This window comes from Chanos chanos, chromosome 3 (genome assembly GCF_902362185.1).
Source record: "Chanos chanos chromosome 3, fChaCha1.1, whole genome shotgun sequence".
Taxonomy (NCBI): Eukaryota; Metazoa; Chordata; class Actinopteri; order Gonorynchiformes; family Chanidae; genus Chanos; species Chanos chanos.
In genome coordinates this window covers 3,868,569-3,883,785 of record NC_044497.1, presented here as the reverse complement: position 1 = coordinate 3,883,785, position 15,217 = coordinate 3,868,569, and the positions used below count along the sequence as shown (strand labels likewise).

Genomic DNA, 15,217 nt, shown 5'->3' with positions numbered 1-15,217 from the left:
ATTGTTTCTGATGTTTTCTCAGAGGGATAGGTTTGCATGTCATCTGAAACAGTGAACATATAATAAACCTGTTTTTATAGACACATGGTACTCACGATATGTACGCCATGCAATAATGAGGTGTATTTATCTGTTAGGTCATTTATTTATTTATTTATTTATTTAGTCAGTATGTTTGTTGCCAGTCAGTTTTGTAGGTCGGTTGTTTACTTACTTTACTAACGTTTTTTTGGAAATTCTTGACAGAATTGATTACAAACTAAATTGTTTAGAAATATTTCTTTGGGTGCTGACCCAGGTCTTATTATTAGAGTGTTTTTTTTTTCACTCAGTGAGACTGTACCCTGTTTAAACCTCAGAGCTTTGGTTCAGTGAGACTGTACCCTGTTTAAACCTCAGAGCTTTGGTTCAGTGAGACTGTACCCTGTTTAAACCTCAGAGCTTTGGTTCAGTGAGACTGTACCCTGGTTAAACCTCAGAGCTTTGGTTCAGTGAGACTGTACCCTGTTTAAACCTCAGAGCTTTGGTTCAGTGAGACTGTACCCTGTTTAAACCTCAGAGCTTTGGTTCAGTGAGACTGTACCCTGTTTAAACCTCAGAGCTTTGGTTCAGTGAGACTGTACCCTGTTTAAACCTCAGAGCTTTGGTTCAGTGAGACTGTACCCTGTTTAAACCTCAGAGCTTTGGTTCAGTGAGACTGTACCCTGTTTAAACCTCAGAGCTTTGGTTCAGTGAGACTGTACCCTGTTTAAACCTCAGAGCTTTGGTTCAGTGAGACTGTACCCTGTTTAAACCTCAGAGCTTTGGTTCAGTGAGACTGTACCCTGGTTAAACCTCAGGGCTTTGGTTCAGTGAGACTGTACCCTGTTTAAACCTCAGGGCTTTGGTTCAGTGAGACTGTACCCTGGTTAAGCCTCAGGGCTTTGGTTCAGTGAGACTGTACCCTGGTTAAGCCTCAGAGCTTTGGTTCAGTGAGACTGTACCCTGTTTAAACCTCAGGGCTTTGGTTCAGTGAGACTGTACCCTGGTTAAACCTCAGGGCTTTGGTTCAGGGAGACTGTACCCTGGTTAAACCTCAGAGCTTTGGCTCAGTGAGACTGTACCCTGGTTAAACCTCAGGGCAGCAGAGAAAAACAGCGGATTTGTTAGAAATGAAAGTGATATGGGGTTTCAGGAATTGAGCACGCGATCAAGAATAGTAAGTCATAAACATAAAACTCTATTAATCATCTGAGGTCAGAGGTCATGTTTGCTCATCAGTCGCTTCAAAATGCTGGAGCTGAACTCAAATCAGCGACGTTGGCCAATTAAATCTGTTCTCAAATATACTCCACGTTATAAATTCTTCTACGACGGGCATTATACAAATGTAAAATCAAAGTCGCAAAGTCAAATGCAAAATGACTACATATAAGACAGCAAACTATTTGAATATATGCTGGCAAGACAGTTACGTTGTATATCATATGAAAGTGCAGTTTTTTGCCTCCACTTCTGCTTTCTACTACATGGAAGAAAATTTCCTCTGTTCATTATCCATTTGCATAGACTACTAATACACACGCAACACCCGGAACTTTATCTCCCGGTACTTTGGACTGCAGAGCAATTTCTTACTGGAAAAAAAAACAAACAAACAAAAAAAAAAACTTTGTCACCTGGGCTTTATCTCTTCTCCACATTAACACATCACAGAGGAACATGTGACTTTGGACATGGTTTTACAATAGATTCAGGGTGGAATTATTCAGATCTGAGTAATTCCAGACCACGCACACACACGCACGCGCACACACACACACACACACACACACACACAGATGTGTGTGTGTGTGTATATAGATAGATAGATAGATAGATAGATAGATAGATAGATAGATAGATAGATAGATAGATAGATAGATAGATAGATAGATAGATAGACAGATATGACAACAGTGTGATTTTAAACTTCTGAGGCATCGCATAAAATGTGACATTCATCAGACATAACATTAAGCTTTTATCCGCTTTCTATATCAGCTTAATCTTACAAAGTGATAAACTGCGTCAACGTTAAACACAATCATTAATGGAAGAATATGGTAGAATGGACATTGGGGTAAAATCGGACCTAGACATTTTTAAAATCAGACCTCTGAAATTTAGTCTCTCAATGATCATGTAATCATAAACAATTTTCTAGCAAAGCCATGGAAATTCCACGATTTAATCGACTATTACTAACACAACCTGATATGAGAAGATGAAGAGGAGAGACCCAGAGAAGCGTATAGTGTGAAGATTTCGCTTGTCCTAAAGGGCATATGAAACCCTCCTTTTCCATGAGAGCAGAGCCAAAAGGATTCTGACTGACTTACCCATACTGTAACCACACACAGACAGACCAACAACACAGTTCCTCCCATAGTCAGGCCAGTGCACAGCTCTGATCCAAAACTCCCCGCTGCCTACAGCTTTCTTCTGCCTTTTACACCAGCTTCTCAACTTGTCTTCTGTTCCAGTTTCAATTATTTAGCTTAAAAATGACACGGGGACGAGGCTACAGGGAAGTAGCTTTTGTAGAAGTTGCGGGCAGTGCTGTTCATGAGCACTTTTATGAACTGTTCAGAGTTCTCTCTCTCTCTCTCTCTTTCTCTCTCTCTCTCCCTCTCTTTCTCTCTCTCTCTCCCCTGCATGCGTGCTCTCTCTCTTTCTCTCACTCTCTCTTGTCTAATGCTCCTCCCCTCTCAATGACAGTTCGTAACCTGCTTTATTGTCTCCTCACTTCTCTTTTTCTTTTGTTAGATTAACCGAGTACAGCAACCTTTGCCCTACCTCGTACAATTATACTTCCTTATTTCATACCACTACGACTACCCCCTCTTTCTCTCTCTCTCTCTCTCTCTCTCGCTCTCTCTCTCTCTTCATGGTCATGTTTCTTTTTTTCTCAAATATTAGTTTATGTAAAACTAATTAGTTAATGTAAAAGAAGTAAGACTCTTTTATAAGAAATAAATTGAACTGAATCTCTATCCCTTATAACGTCTCTTAGTTTGACACACACTGCCACATTCTGATGACTTTATTGACTGAGGGACAAATTTGCATTGCTGTCCTCTTGCTGCCTTTCCTGCTGTCCTGCTGCCCAAAAACAACCTGGCTTTACCCCAAAAGATCAAACTCTTGGACTCTGTTTAAAATAGAGCCATTCAGTTGCCAGGGACAGTCGTATCTGTGAAACCACAGGAAAAAAAAAAAAAAAGCTGACAAACTGTCAAAAGTTCCACTCCAAAGAGCAGAACGTCTAATGGCTTGATATGTAAGGAGAAATTAACTTGTGGATTTTGTGTGCATAAACTAATAAGGAAATAAGGCAAGAGAAAAAAAAAGAATCTCTGATAACACATTTGCATAGCTTGCTGAGAAGTGCTACAGAGGCATTTAAACATTAACAGAAATATTGAGGTGTGGTTTAGAGACTTTATGATCGAGAGGGTAACACAAGTACAGGCATCAGCTGGATTAGGAGGAAGTAAAGCGCGACCATGTGTGAGGACGTTTGCATAAAAAGGAGGGCGTGAAACTCAAAGACTAAAATACATACAGTACACACACACATACATACATACGTACAGAACACACATACACGCATACATACATACATACACATACATACATACAGCACATACATACATACACACACATACATACATACATATACATACATACAGCACACACATACATACATACATACAAACACTCTTCCTCAAGAGTTTACTCCATTCAGTTACTGAATATTCGATGGATTTTTTTGTATGTGTGTGTGTGTGTGTGTGTTTGCACATGTGAATATGAACCCCTTTTAAGCAACACACTACTCTCACTGACAGTTACCTTTGTGTAGGAATTCAGTTGCAAATAATCCAGACGTTGCCATCGTTTCATCTAATTTATTTATTCCCATTAGACTAAGGAAGGGTGTCATGATATTTCTAATATATATTTGCCTATTTCTATATGTGTGAACACAGCCTCAGGTAGTGATGCAAGAGGACTGGGTTAAAACGAAGTTTAGCCCGTTAAGAGTGAAAAATACTGGGTGATGAACAAGTAATACCCAGTTAGCCAAAACCTGGCGTTTGGGGTTAAAGTTGCTGTTCAGCATGTAAATCTGCAGTGTCAGGGCAAAAGTGAGACTTATTCATCACAGTTATGGTGTCTGAGGCCAAATTAAAAGTGTTAGCAACCGAAGAGCTAGACGCCACACACATCACCTCTGATGTTTCTCCCACCCAGTTCTATGGGTGAGAGAAACATCGAGAAACATCTTTTTTTTTTTTTTTTAAACAAAGCGTCGTTGGCCCTGTGCCCTGTTACAGCTCATTCAGTGTGGTTGTTTGTTCCATCCGTGCCATCAGTACCATAAAGCCCGACGGTCATAAAATCAAAAAGGGTTATAAAAAGTGATCATAATTCCTCACCTCCTACTGTCCTGCATAAGCACTGTATGACACCAGGGTATGGTTCCTGTTCTGTGAATGTAAACTTACCATGAGGCCCCACTGTACACCTACATCCACAGCAAAGGCTGATAAAATAGCACAATCTGCAAGAATGATGAGACACTATAAACCCTTTGTTCAACTGCAGACTTGTTGACTGTGGTTACTGTCAATGAAAAGGAAAAAAAAAATCTAACTACTTCTGGTGTATTAAAGAGACAAATGACAAATGTCAGACGTTTTCTTTGAAGTAACTATTTCATGCTATGCCGTTAAGAACCTCTGGGTGGCAGTAAACAAAAATTTGCGCTCACATATGACCTAACCGGGAAATTTTAAACAAACCAAATAAGGAATCTTTGTTTGCGTTTATGATCATGATTCGAAAGAGCAGAAACTAGTTTGACTCCTTTCGCTGAGGAGCAAACGATAATTTCTGAAACGTGCCTCGCGTGATGTTTTAATAAAGACGTTTGTATCAGTGATCTTCAAATATAGGAGTTTAAGCGTGTGACGTCTGCGTTCTTCTTGTGCATGCCGCTGTGTAGATGCATCGTATTCGCACACATTTACTTCAAGTTGTGTTGTTGCTTCCACTATCGACAACCCACGGTGTCTCTGCTCAAACTCATTTAAACCTTTCGCCTTGCCCTTATCCCTTCTGAATCACAAGCAGTATCTGATCTTTTATCTTTACCCATCTATCTATCTATCTATCTATCTATCTATCTATCTATCTATCTATCTATCTGTCTGTCTGTCTGTCTGTCTGTCTGTTTATCTATATGGATAAATAGATAGAGATATATAATAAGAAGGCAGTCCATGTATTTAAAAGACGTCAAAATATAATTAATGTTTTACTGGCTCCAGACATCTCTGCAGCACTTTTATGGACACCCTTGCAATAACAGATACAGTAGTAACAGTAGTGACAGGAAGCAATAACATTATCAACTCATGGCTGTATTGTGAGCATTTCCTGAAATACAAATTCGAAATACCCAGCGCCGATGTATTTGGACAGAACATGCAAAATTTACACCCACAAATTCAGCTATAAATTTCAAAAATGAATATAACAAATATAGAGTTACTTCCACTTTTAACTGATTTCATTACTTTCGTGCCCTGAAGATCCCATAACCTGAGAATGCACTCACGACACGTCACTACCTAAAGACTATTGTTCGGCTGATCCCTTGCGATTACTAAGGAGGACTCCCTTCCGAGAAAGTGTCATTGTCTAAATCCAATGGATTTGTGAACGTGTTCATCTCCACGACATTAGGTGGCGCCCCAATAGGCTAAATTGCCAGACATATAGGCGTAGAGGAACATTTCAGGAAAACAACAAGCAAGAAGTGGTCAGCTCTTGGACCAAGTACATAAAGGGAACATTAAGTAAGTATGCAGTACAGTCAAATGTTCGTCATTTCAGCCTCTGTTATCACTGCAGAATCTAACCTTTTTCACAAGCAGATGCTGTTTTGTTGTTTCCGATGTCGAATTTTACCTCTATTTTTTTAAAAAAAACATTTTTTTCCATTCTCTTTGACAAATATTTTCTGTTGTGACATAACACGTCAACGTTGGAGAGCTTTGTCTCCTTGCGCAAGAACCAGTCCTGCTACAATTGATACTATGGCTACTATGACTGATATCATCTGATGCTTTTCGCCATTACATTTATTTACAGTTGTTGTGCATTGTAAGTTACAATCCATTGTAAATCGTGAAGCTTGAGTCATGCTTCAGAATCAAGGCTTTTGTTCTCGCAATGGCAGGGAACAAGCCTGCCTGGAGCTGATTAAAGGCATCCTCGCTGTTTATACAGGGTACATTTTTCTGCGTTAAACGCGCCCATACGTCTGTCTGCGGCTGTGCATTACGGTTTATGTGATCAGAGTTTTTAGTACATAGGTCGTTTCTTGTTAAACAGTCATTCTCCGTTATCTAGTAATAGCTTTGGTTACGCTGATTAGGTAAGAAGTTGCACCTGGACTTAGCTTGCCGAGCCTAAAGCACATGATGTAGCGCTATATATTACTTTAGGGATAGTTGAACCTGCTGTATTCAACAGCCGTCACATAACGGTGAAGTACGTCCTGAGCCGGAGAATTGCGCTAACAGTTGGATTTAGGAGTGCTCAGTTCAGATCAGGTGCTGACAAAGTGGCTGTTTTCATTCTGACACATATCTGTTAGTCAGTTATGTGATAACTGTTTTTTTTTGTTGTTGTTTTTTGCCTCGTGTTCTGTGTTTCAGAGATGCAGTCTGCCGTTAAGCACAACCTCCACCCAGAAAGCGAAGCAGACATCAACAAGCTGATCAACATCAAACTAACTGCCTCCTACACGTATCTCGCCCTGGTAAGCTTCAGCTACGTCGCGTGTGGTTGTTGTGGTTTTTCATTTTACTCCGACAGCCTAGTTTTATACAGAAAACAACATGATAATATTACCTGAAGTTCATTAATAGCGTTGGTACTTACAGAACACGGCTGGTACGTGTAAAATTTGACGTCAGTTTACTCTCAGTCACTGGTTTCTATTCTTGGGACGTGTAAATGAATGGCTGTTTGTTTGGACACTGCATTCTCTCTTGTCTGTCTGTTTCACAGGGAATGTACTTTGACAGGGATGATGTGGCACTGCCCAGCTTCTCTCAGTTTTTCCTTGAGCGTTCTGTGAAGGAGAGAGAGCAGGCCGAAAGTCTGCTGGAGTATCAGAACATGAGAGGAGGACGCATTCTGCTCCAGTCGATTGCGGTCCGTGTGCTTTCATTACAACTTCTTTACGTGTGTGTGTGTGTGTGTGAGTGTTGTGTTGTGTTTGTCAGAACTCTCCGCTGATGGATTTTTCACTTTGAGTCTAGATCAAGTCTGGATTTAAAATTCTCTTCCCCACATTGTTTTGTTAAGGCTCTTTTTTGTCTTTTTCTGGTTTCACTTGCTATGTAGCTTGCCATGGTTAACCTCTTTTACAATTTCATAGCAATCTACCTTTATATTGGACATTAAGACACAGGCTATCATATTTAGAGTGACCTGTTTTATGTCTGGGCCTTCACTTCACATTCTCTCTCTCTCTCTCTCTCTCTCTCTCTCTCTCTCTCTCTCTCTCTCTGTCTCTCTCTCTCTCTCTCTCTCTCTCTCTCTCTCTCTCTCTCTCTCCTCTTATCCCTGTGTCTGTGGTACAGAAGCCAAGCCGTGAGGACTGGAGAGGAGGTCTGGATGCCATGTCGTTCTCTCTGGACTACCAAAAATCTCTCAACCGCTCTCTGCTGGAAATTCACCACACCGCTAGCACGCACGCTGACCCGCACGTGAGTTGGTCCTGCGTGATGGGACACACACACACACACACACACGTAGTCATTACAGTCTGCAGACGCGACTCTCACTTCGTGGCAAATTTTCCCAGTTTCCTTACGTCCTTCTTGTTTCCCCCTCTTCCAGCTCTGCGATTTCCTGGAGAACCACTTCCTGTCCGACAGCCACGACACCATTAAGAAACTGGGAGATTACGTGGGCAGTCTGACCCGCCTCACTTCCTCCGACACCCATGGAACTATGGGAGAATACCTGTTTGACAAACACACTCTGTGAATGGTACCTCCATGGCTCTTCTTCAATATGTCCAGTTCCACAGTGTGCAGCCCCCTCTCCTGGGAAAAGCTGTGTTTGTGGGTTTTATTTTCAACCAATCAGTAGTCAGAACATTTTGGGTATAAGCTATTCAAGGGTAAACCAAGTTACTTTTATAGATGAACAGTTTCAAAGAGGAGCGCACCTTCAGTGGCTCTCATTGGCTTTGGGCTCGCACACTCCAGTCATAGAACAGAAAATGTTACCTCGTTACAAAACTCCCGTTACCAGCAGTGATATACCTCAGAACCTTTTGAGCAAGATTCCTTTTCTTTCCACTACAAACCTGGTGCTAGATCTCAGAGTGTCAGTGTCAGTGTCTAAAATCAGTCAAGCATTCCAGTAGTGTTCCTTTGTTTCTTTTCTCTTCTCTTCTTGAGATTTTATCCTTCAATTTGTTTGTTCTTGACAATGGATGCCATTCCTAATTTGATTTTTCAAAACCCGCAGTTGTTACACAGACAGTAACTATCAGCTATCAGTTATTTCAGGTCATGACTGTGCGATCCTTTCAAAGGAAGATTTCATCTCAAAAGATTAAAAAACAAGAGATTATGTTCAATAAAATAGAATTTCCTTTACAGTGTCGTGTTGTGTGTTTTTTTTTTTTCTCCTCCCTGTTATTAGGACCATGAATAAACAAGCGTTGAACAGGTAATGATTAACGCAGTGTATATGTTGAGTGCCATTATAGTGGCATGATGCCTTTGATCTTTGGCCATACATAACTGTGGCTGTATGTTTGAGTATTTCGCAATTTCTAGAGATTAACTGCACTCTGCCCTGCACACCCACCATTGGAACATGTTGTTTTTTTTTTTTACTGCTAATTGCATCACGAAGACAAATGTACAAAACAACAACAAAAAAAACGTTATGCCAAATATAACGATTTTTTAAAAATCAGTTTAAACAGACTTTAAAAAAACCAATGTGACCAAAAATGGACGTTGATGGCTTCCGTAAATAAGAGTATGTATCCCTGACTTAACTAAAAAGTTACACTGTGAATTCCGCCCCCCCTCTCCCCCTCCATTTCACTTTGGGCGCCGTGACACCCAAAAAGCGTAACTGCTCAGGGAGAGACTGTTTAGGTAATGATATGTCTGTCCCGCTCTGAGTGCAGAGATAAAGAGGGAACTCTGAGAGCGTAAAGTGCTGAGTCAGACTGTCAGTGTTTGGCCACTTATTGTCTGTGTGCCCTTCAACTGAACAGTCATGTGAGGAGAAACGCGCCCACCGTCACTCTCTGTCTCACACACTTCTGTAAGAAAGGAGAGAAACTCTTTTTCACGCGTCCAGCAGTTCAAAGTGTTTAGTTGTTGTCGTAATAAATCATATCGGCACTTCAGCAGAAAATATGAGATGAAATGGAGGAAAAAATGTCTTTAATTCAACTTCCTGCGAAAATGTTCACGTTTTTTCCATCGCATACTGTGAATCAGTGCCGAATCTTTGGTTTTCGTCTGCTGCTATTTTCACGCGAGTGGCTGAAAGCGTGTTCAATGAAAAAGGAGGTGCTGCATGTTTTGTTTTTTTTTCCTTTTTTTTTTGGCACAGTCTGGTTTCCTTGTTCACGTTTCATTGTCATGGTTTCACAACTAGATCAGTTCGTCGATTACAAATAATCGCATCGGACTTTTATTTATGCACAGGACCTTATACACTGTCCGTCTGTTTTTCTCTCTCTTTTTTTTTTCCTGGTTTGTCAGGTCATGTTGCTTTGCATTAAGCCCTTTGGCTACATCATCACTGTAGTTAATAACTCTCTAAGTCTGACTATATTTAGCACCACAAAACCACAGTCCAGGAAATCAAGCACTAGCCTTCCTGTTCATAAATACAGAGCAGCCTGTGACTCGACCTAGATAGCAATACAGTCTTTTTTTGTTTTTGTTTTTTTTTGTTGTTGTTGTTGTTTTTTTCCTAAAGAGAGCTCAAATTTACATTTTAATGCTTTGATAATAATGAACTAATGATGGCATTACTGTTCAGTACCAGTGGTACCAGTCTAAATGTTTAATGTATTTTGAGAGGGTTAAGAGTTTGGGGGGGTGTTTTGTTATTGTTGTTGTTTTGTGAAGAGCTGTTTTTACAACACCATCACTAGCATGTTGGCCTCAAAAGGTATTTATCACATTTAGTTCCAAAGGCTGGTTTGGAAAGATATTCATTATGTCCACTTCCTTGAATGACTTGGCATACAGAAACGCAAAGAACACCCTATCTAAACTTATTTCTGCAATCAGATCACATCTATGCTGCATTAAATGAGTAAAATGACATTGTCAAGAAGTCACATTAGAGTCACATTAGAGCGATTAAACACACCGCGCTGAATCATAAATTTGTCAAACAAAACCTGACTGGACTTCATCCAATCCAGTTTGAAGTGAAGTCGTGAGAGAGAAAAGAGATTATGAGAGAGCGCCCTCTACTGGCGAACAAGATGTGCTGCAGCATCATATTCGGAAAATCCACTCTCTCAGAGGCTGTTCGACACAGAACAAGCTGACAAACCAGTCTGTTGGTAGTTTAACTTAAAGTGACCTGTAAAGCTAAGAAACGCTCTCATTTTCTTTATTAATTGTCACTTTGGCCAAAATCAGTGATAGACTGAGCTCTATGCTCTCTCGCTACGTGACGAATGTACTGGATACCAACCTGAAAGACGTTAAACTTATTTGGTTTAGTTCTGAGGCCACGTTGCGGTAAGAGTTTTAATCGCAGCAGGAGATACCAGTAGGAAAATAAAGCGATAACATCGAAGTAAAGCACAGGGTCACTGTAAAAAACAGTTGCAAAAGTATGACCCCATTGACTGAGATGTGACAGCTGCGTCATACAGCAAAAAGGACATTTTCTTACACTCCAGTAAGGTCAGTGTCAATGGCACATCGACTTTTCTCTTCATCTTCATCTTCATCTTCATCCCCAGCTCTTTTGACTGAGTGATGATCTGCCTCTCTAAGCTCATCTTCTCCAGGTGACATAGGCACTGGCTGGTCTTGGCCTCACCTTCGTCATCCATAAAGAAAAACATGTGGCCAGTTTCTCTCTGCCTCTCTTTCTCTCTCTCTCTCTCTCTCTCTCTCTCTCTCTCTCTCTCTCTCTCTCTCTCTCTCTCTCCAACCTGTTTATGAATTACTCTTGTCTCTCTTTCCCCCAATGACTACCTGGTCATAATCAAACTCCTAATGACGCAGCTCGTCATGGTTACAGGGTGTGTTTATTAGCCCAAGTTATCCTGCTAGTGCTATAAAACCTACTCAGGACTTAGTCATGATTTACACAAGGATAGCATTTAAACTTGTTTGACCTCTTATAATTTTTTTTTCTCTTACCTTCAAGTCTTTTGTGAGGCAGTGCTTAAGGCTCCTGATGTACTTGTGGTCTTGTTTCTCCTGTAGACCTGCTTCTAGCATCCATCTCTTCACCTCTGAGTTATGTGAAAAGACAAAGCAAATTCAGTGCAAATTTTTTGCCTCCAAAAACAGTGAAAACCCCCTGTGGGCCTGGGCCGATGAGGAAGAGGGCAAATGTGTCGAGTAGTGTAAAGGGGAGTGAGGTTCCTTGTCTGGGTTACAGTGGTACCAGGCAAAGACCCTATCCTCAGATGAAGTCTCTTTGGAGAGACAAAAAGAAAAAAGGGTGGGGGTGAGGTTAACCCCCTTCTGAGGCTGAGGTAATGAGGGGTTGATGCAGGGGCTGTGCCTTATCCATGCCCCCCCCCCCCAACCCCCCCCCCCCCCCCTCTCTCTTTCTCTCGCCCTCTCTCCTTCTCTCTCTCGCCCTCTCTCTCTCTCTCTCTCTCTCTCTCTCTCTCTCTCTCTCTCTCTCTCTCAGTGTGACAGATGGGAACTGGCCGTGATGCTGCAGTCCATCACACAGAGGCTCCTCTTCAGGAGCAGGTGTTGAGGTGACAGTTAACGGATCTCACTGTAACACACGCCTGTAATAATACTGTACTAACGCAATCCAAAATGCTGTGTTCATTGTTTGATTTTTACAGATTTATGAAGTCTTTTTGTTTTGTTCTGTTCTGTTCTGTTCTGTTTTTAGATGATCACAGTTTTGCTTATGACATATTTGCCTTTCCTTTTCCTTTTGTGACCTTGTGCACATGTTGTCATTATCAAATGCTGAGAGAGAAGAGGGAAAACCAGAACATCCCTATGGTGTATAATTCCTGTTTATATTTCACAAATATGCAAATACTGCGCCCTTGTGGAGAGTTTGTTTGTAAATGATAAGCATAAGATGGATATATCTGGAAAAAAAAGAAAGAAAAATCAATATGCAGAGTGAATTTGAATGTTTTTTTTTTTTTTTTTTTTTTTTTTTAAATTAAGACTGTAACAGAGTAATTGTTCATTTTAAATTGCATTTTGACAATGCACAGAGCATAGCTGGTTTTACACATTTGTTGGGTTTCGACGATCAAAATCTAGTGAAGGTAGTATTGTTGTGGAACTTGTCGAAATGTCAAATGTCCCTTTTTTTTTACTTTTAATTTCATAGTTTAGTATATTTATTTTAAAAATGCAAGAATTACACAAATTTGTTGAAATATGATTGGTCACTGTTAAATGTTGGGTTTAGTTACTTAAATGTCTTGACTTCGCGGTCTTAGACACGATTTTTCTTCCTGATTGGTTGTAGCATTAATGAGGAAGAAACAGTCAGGACATATGTACTGTGAAGTGAAATTTCCAATGAACTGAATGCAAATCCGTGTCACTTAAGGCAGACACATCAGTGAGTGTGTATAACCCTCCATCCAAAAGTTAAAGTTCAACAGGATTAGACCTGGTTTGTGCCTAACCACCCAGCTCTACCGAAACACAGAATCACAATAAAGTTAGTGTATGGTTGTAACGAGCTCATCTCCTCCCCCGCCGACTTCAGCCATCAGCGTCGCCGGTTTTCTAATCACCGGTCTATTCACTCATCACGCGTACCTGTCTTCACTTTCATGCACGCAGTCACTCGCTCTTACTTAATCCCCTCAGTTTTCATAGAACACCGCGAAGTCTACACTTGCCCCATGAGTTTTCTGAGCGTTTATACTTACGTACCTGGTCTGTCAGTTAGCTTTACCAAGTTCTGTTATTCCTTTGCTTATTTCAGTACCTTGTTTTGATCCTGGAGCACAGGTGTCAAAATCCAGTCCTGGAGGGCCATGGTCCGGCTGTTTTTCTTGTAGACCAACTAAATAGAATCTCTGGTTGGCTGAAGAGTGTCCACACCTGTTTTCAAGGTGAAAATCAACAGGTAACTAAGAGGTGAAATAAAAAATCAGCAGGACCCTGGCCCTCCGGGACCGGAGTTTGACACCCCTGTTGTATGGTGTATGGTTACTGATTTTGGTATTAGGATTTCAGTTATCAAATTCAGTTGTCAAATCAATTGAAAGTATTCAGATGTTTGGAGGAAAATAATAATAATAAAAACATCCTGAGGTCGTTGTTAACATTAATTTGTGTTCTCTTCTAAAACATCTGACTAGAAGCGAGTAGATCTAACAGTGTATGTAAAACTCAGCAGTACACCCAAGAGGAAATAAGCACAGAAAATAATACAATAAATTTCCCCAGTTTAAACATTAACAGTTAAATTATTTGTTTAACAGGCAAAGCATAAATGCCAGATTTCAATAGGCGAAACATAAGCTGTAAATATTAATCAGAGAGAAAAGACTACAGAGAGAACATCTGGGCTATGTGTTTACTGTGACCATGGCAGGACCCGTACTGTTTCTCCATCTGTGTGTGGTCATTACATGGGTAAGATTGCAAGACTCTGTTTTATATCTGCTTGGGTAGATCAGCATTTTGCTTAATTAGGAAATATTTGAGAGCAGAGTATGTTAGATAATTTATTTTTAATATAATCAATGCATTTTCCAGCTGTTCACACAAATTATGTTTGAGTTATGTTTGAATGAAAGTTTAGATATTCTTAATCAATGTTGTGTTGTGTTTTGTTTGGATGAAAGTTTTCACATTCATAATCAATTCACTTGTCTTACTGAAAAAGAAAAACAGGCTACACAGCAGATATGGACAAAACCATTTCTGATACTGACAGTGAGTCAGATGAACAATGTCAGAGCTCCTGTTCACACTCCAAATGAACTCGTATAGTGGGCTCTAATCTCAAACTGCTCTCTGGCCTCTAACACATATATATATATATATATATATATATATATATATATATATATATATATATATATATATATATATATATATATTTGTTTTTTTTTTTCTATTTCTTGTTCATATAAACAGAAAGTCAGCAAAAGGTGCTGTTTATCAGTCCTCCAGTGTTTATTATGACAGATTATTCTTGCCTCACTGCCACTGTAAGCCATGGTGCCATTACAGAGACATGTCATCTGTTCGTTTCTACAAAGATTATGAATTTAAAATGTATTGATACATGTTTGGATTGTTCTACATTAAGACAGAAAAGTAAAACATGTCTGATAGATGATTTTTTCATTGTCAGATTTCTCTGTCTCAGACCATTCCTCCAGGTGAGAATTTTCTTCTTTTTTCTGTTCACTTAGTTTCCTTTAATGTATTTTGTAAGTATTTTGTGTTCACTGGCAGTTATTTGGTATTCTATGGTAAAACATTTTGCTCTCTGTCTGTACTACACAGCACTGCAACAACCCTGGTTTTGGATCTTGTGGTTCAGGTTCAGATTAGGAGGCCCATGTTCAAAATGTATATGATGAAGTCGAAAAAGAAAGAATACAAGTATTATGAGCTACATTAACTTTTGTTAATGTTTCAGTGTTAAAGGTCTAAAGAAGCTCAGAATAATTTACTCTCATGAACGTTGACTCATGATGTGTCTATGGAAATACTGCAGTTGCAAATGGAGTGTAGATAAACACCGTGCTTCAGCTAAGGGCTGTATTTTTGCGAGTATGCAAAACAACTGAGATGGAAGATGAAACCTGAGGATACATATGTGCAAAATGGAATTTTTTGGAGACAAAGAAGGGCTTCTGTCTTGAATTAATTGGTAATTTAACACAAGAAGTACTCTCCTCCACAAATATGTGTATACC

At 39.9% G+C, this 15,217-nt stretch overlaps 1 protein-coding gene across 1 annotated transcript; it reads left to right on the top strand.

The window, feature by feature from the left end:
* Nucleotides 1-5,837: 5,837 nt before the first annotated feature.
* Nucleotides 5,838-8,714, top strand: zgc:56095 (Ferritin, lower subunit-like). Its single transcript, XM_030770107.1, has 5 exons — nucleotides 5,838-5,888; nucleotides 6,753-6,856; nucleotides 7,108-7,254; nucleotides 7,686-7,811; nucleotides 7,945-8,714. Exons 2-5 carry the CDS (start codon nucleotides 6,755-6,757, stop codon nucleotides 8,092-8,094), a joined length of 525 nt encoding a protein of 174 aa, XP_030625967.1. The 5' UTR covers nucleotides 5,838-5,888; nucleotides 6,753-6,754; the 3' UTR covers nucleotides 8,095-8,714.
* Nucleotides 8,715-15,217: the final 6,503 nt, after the last annotated feature.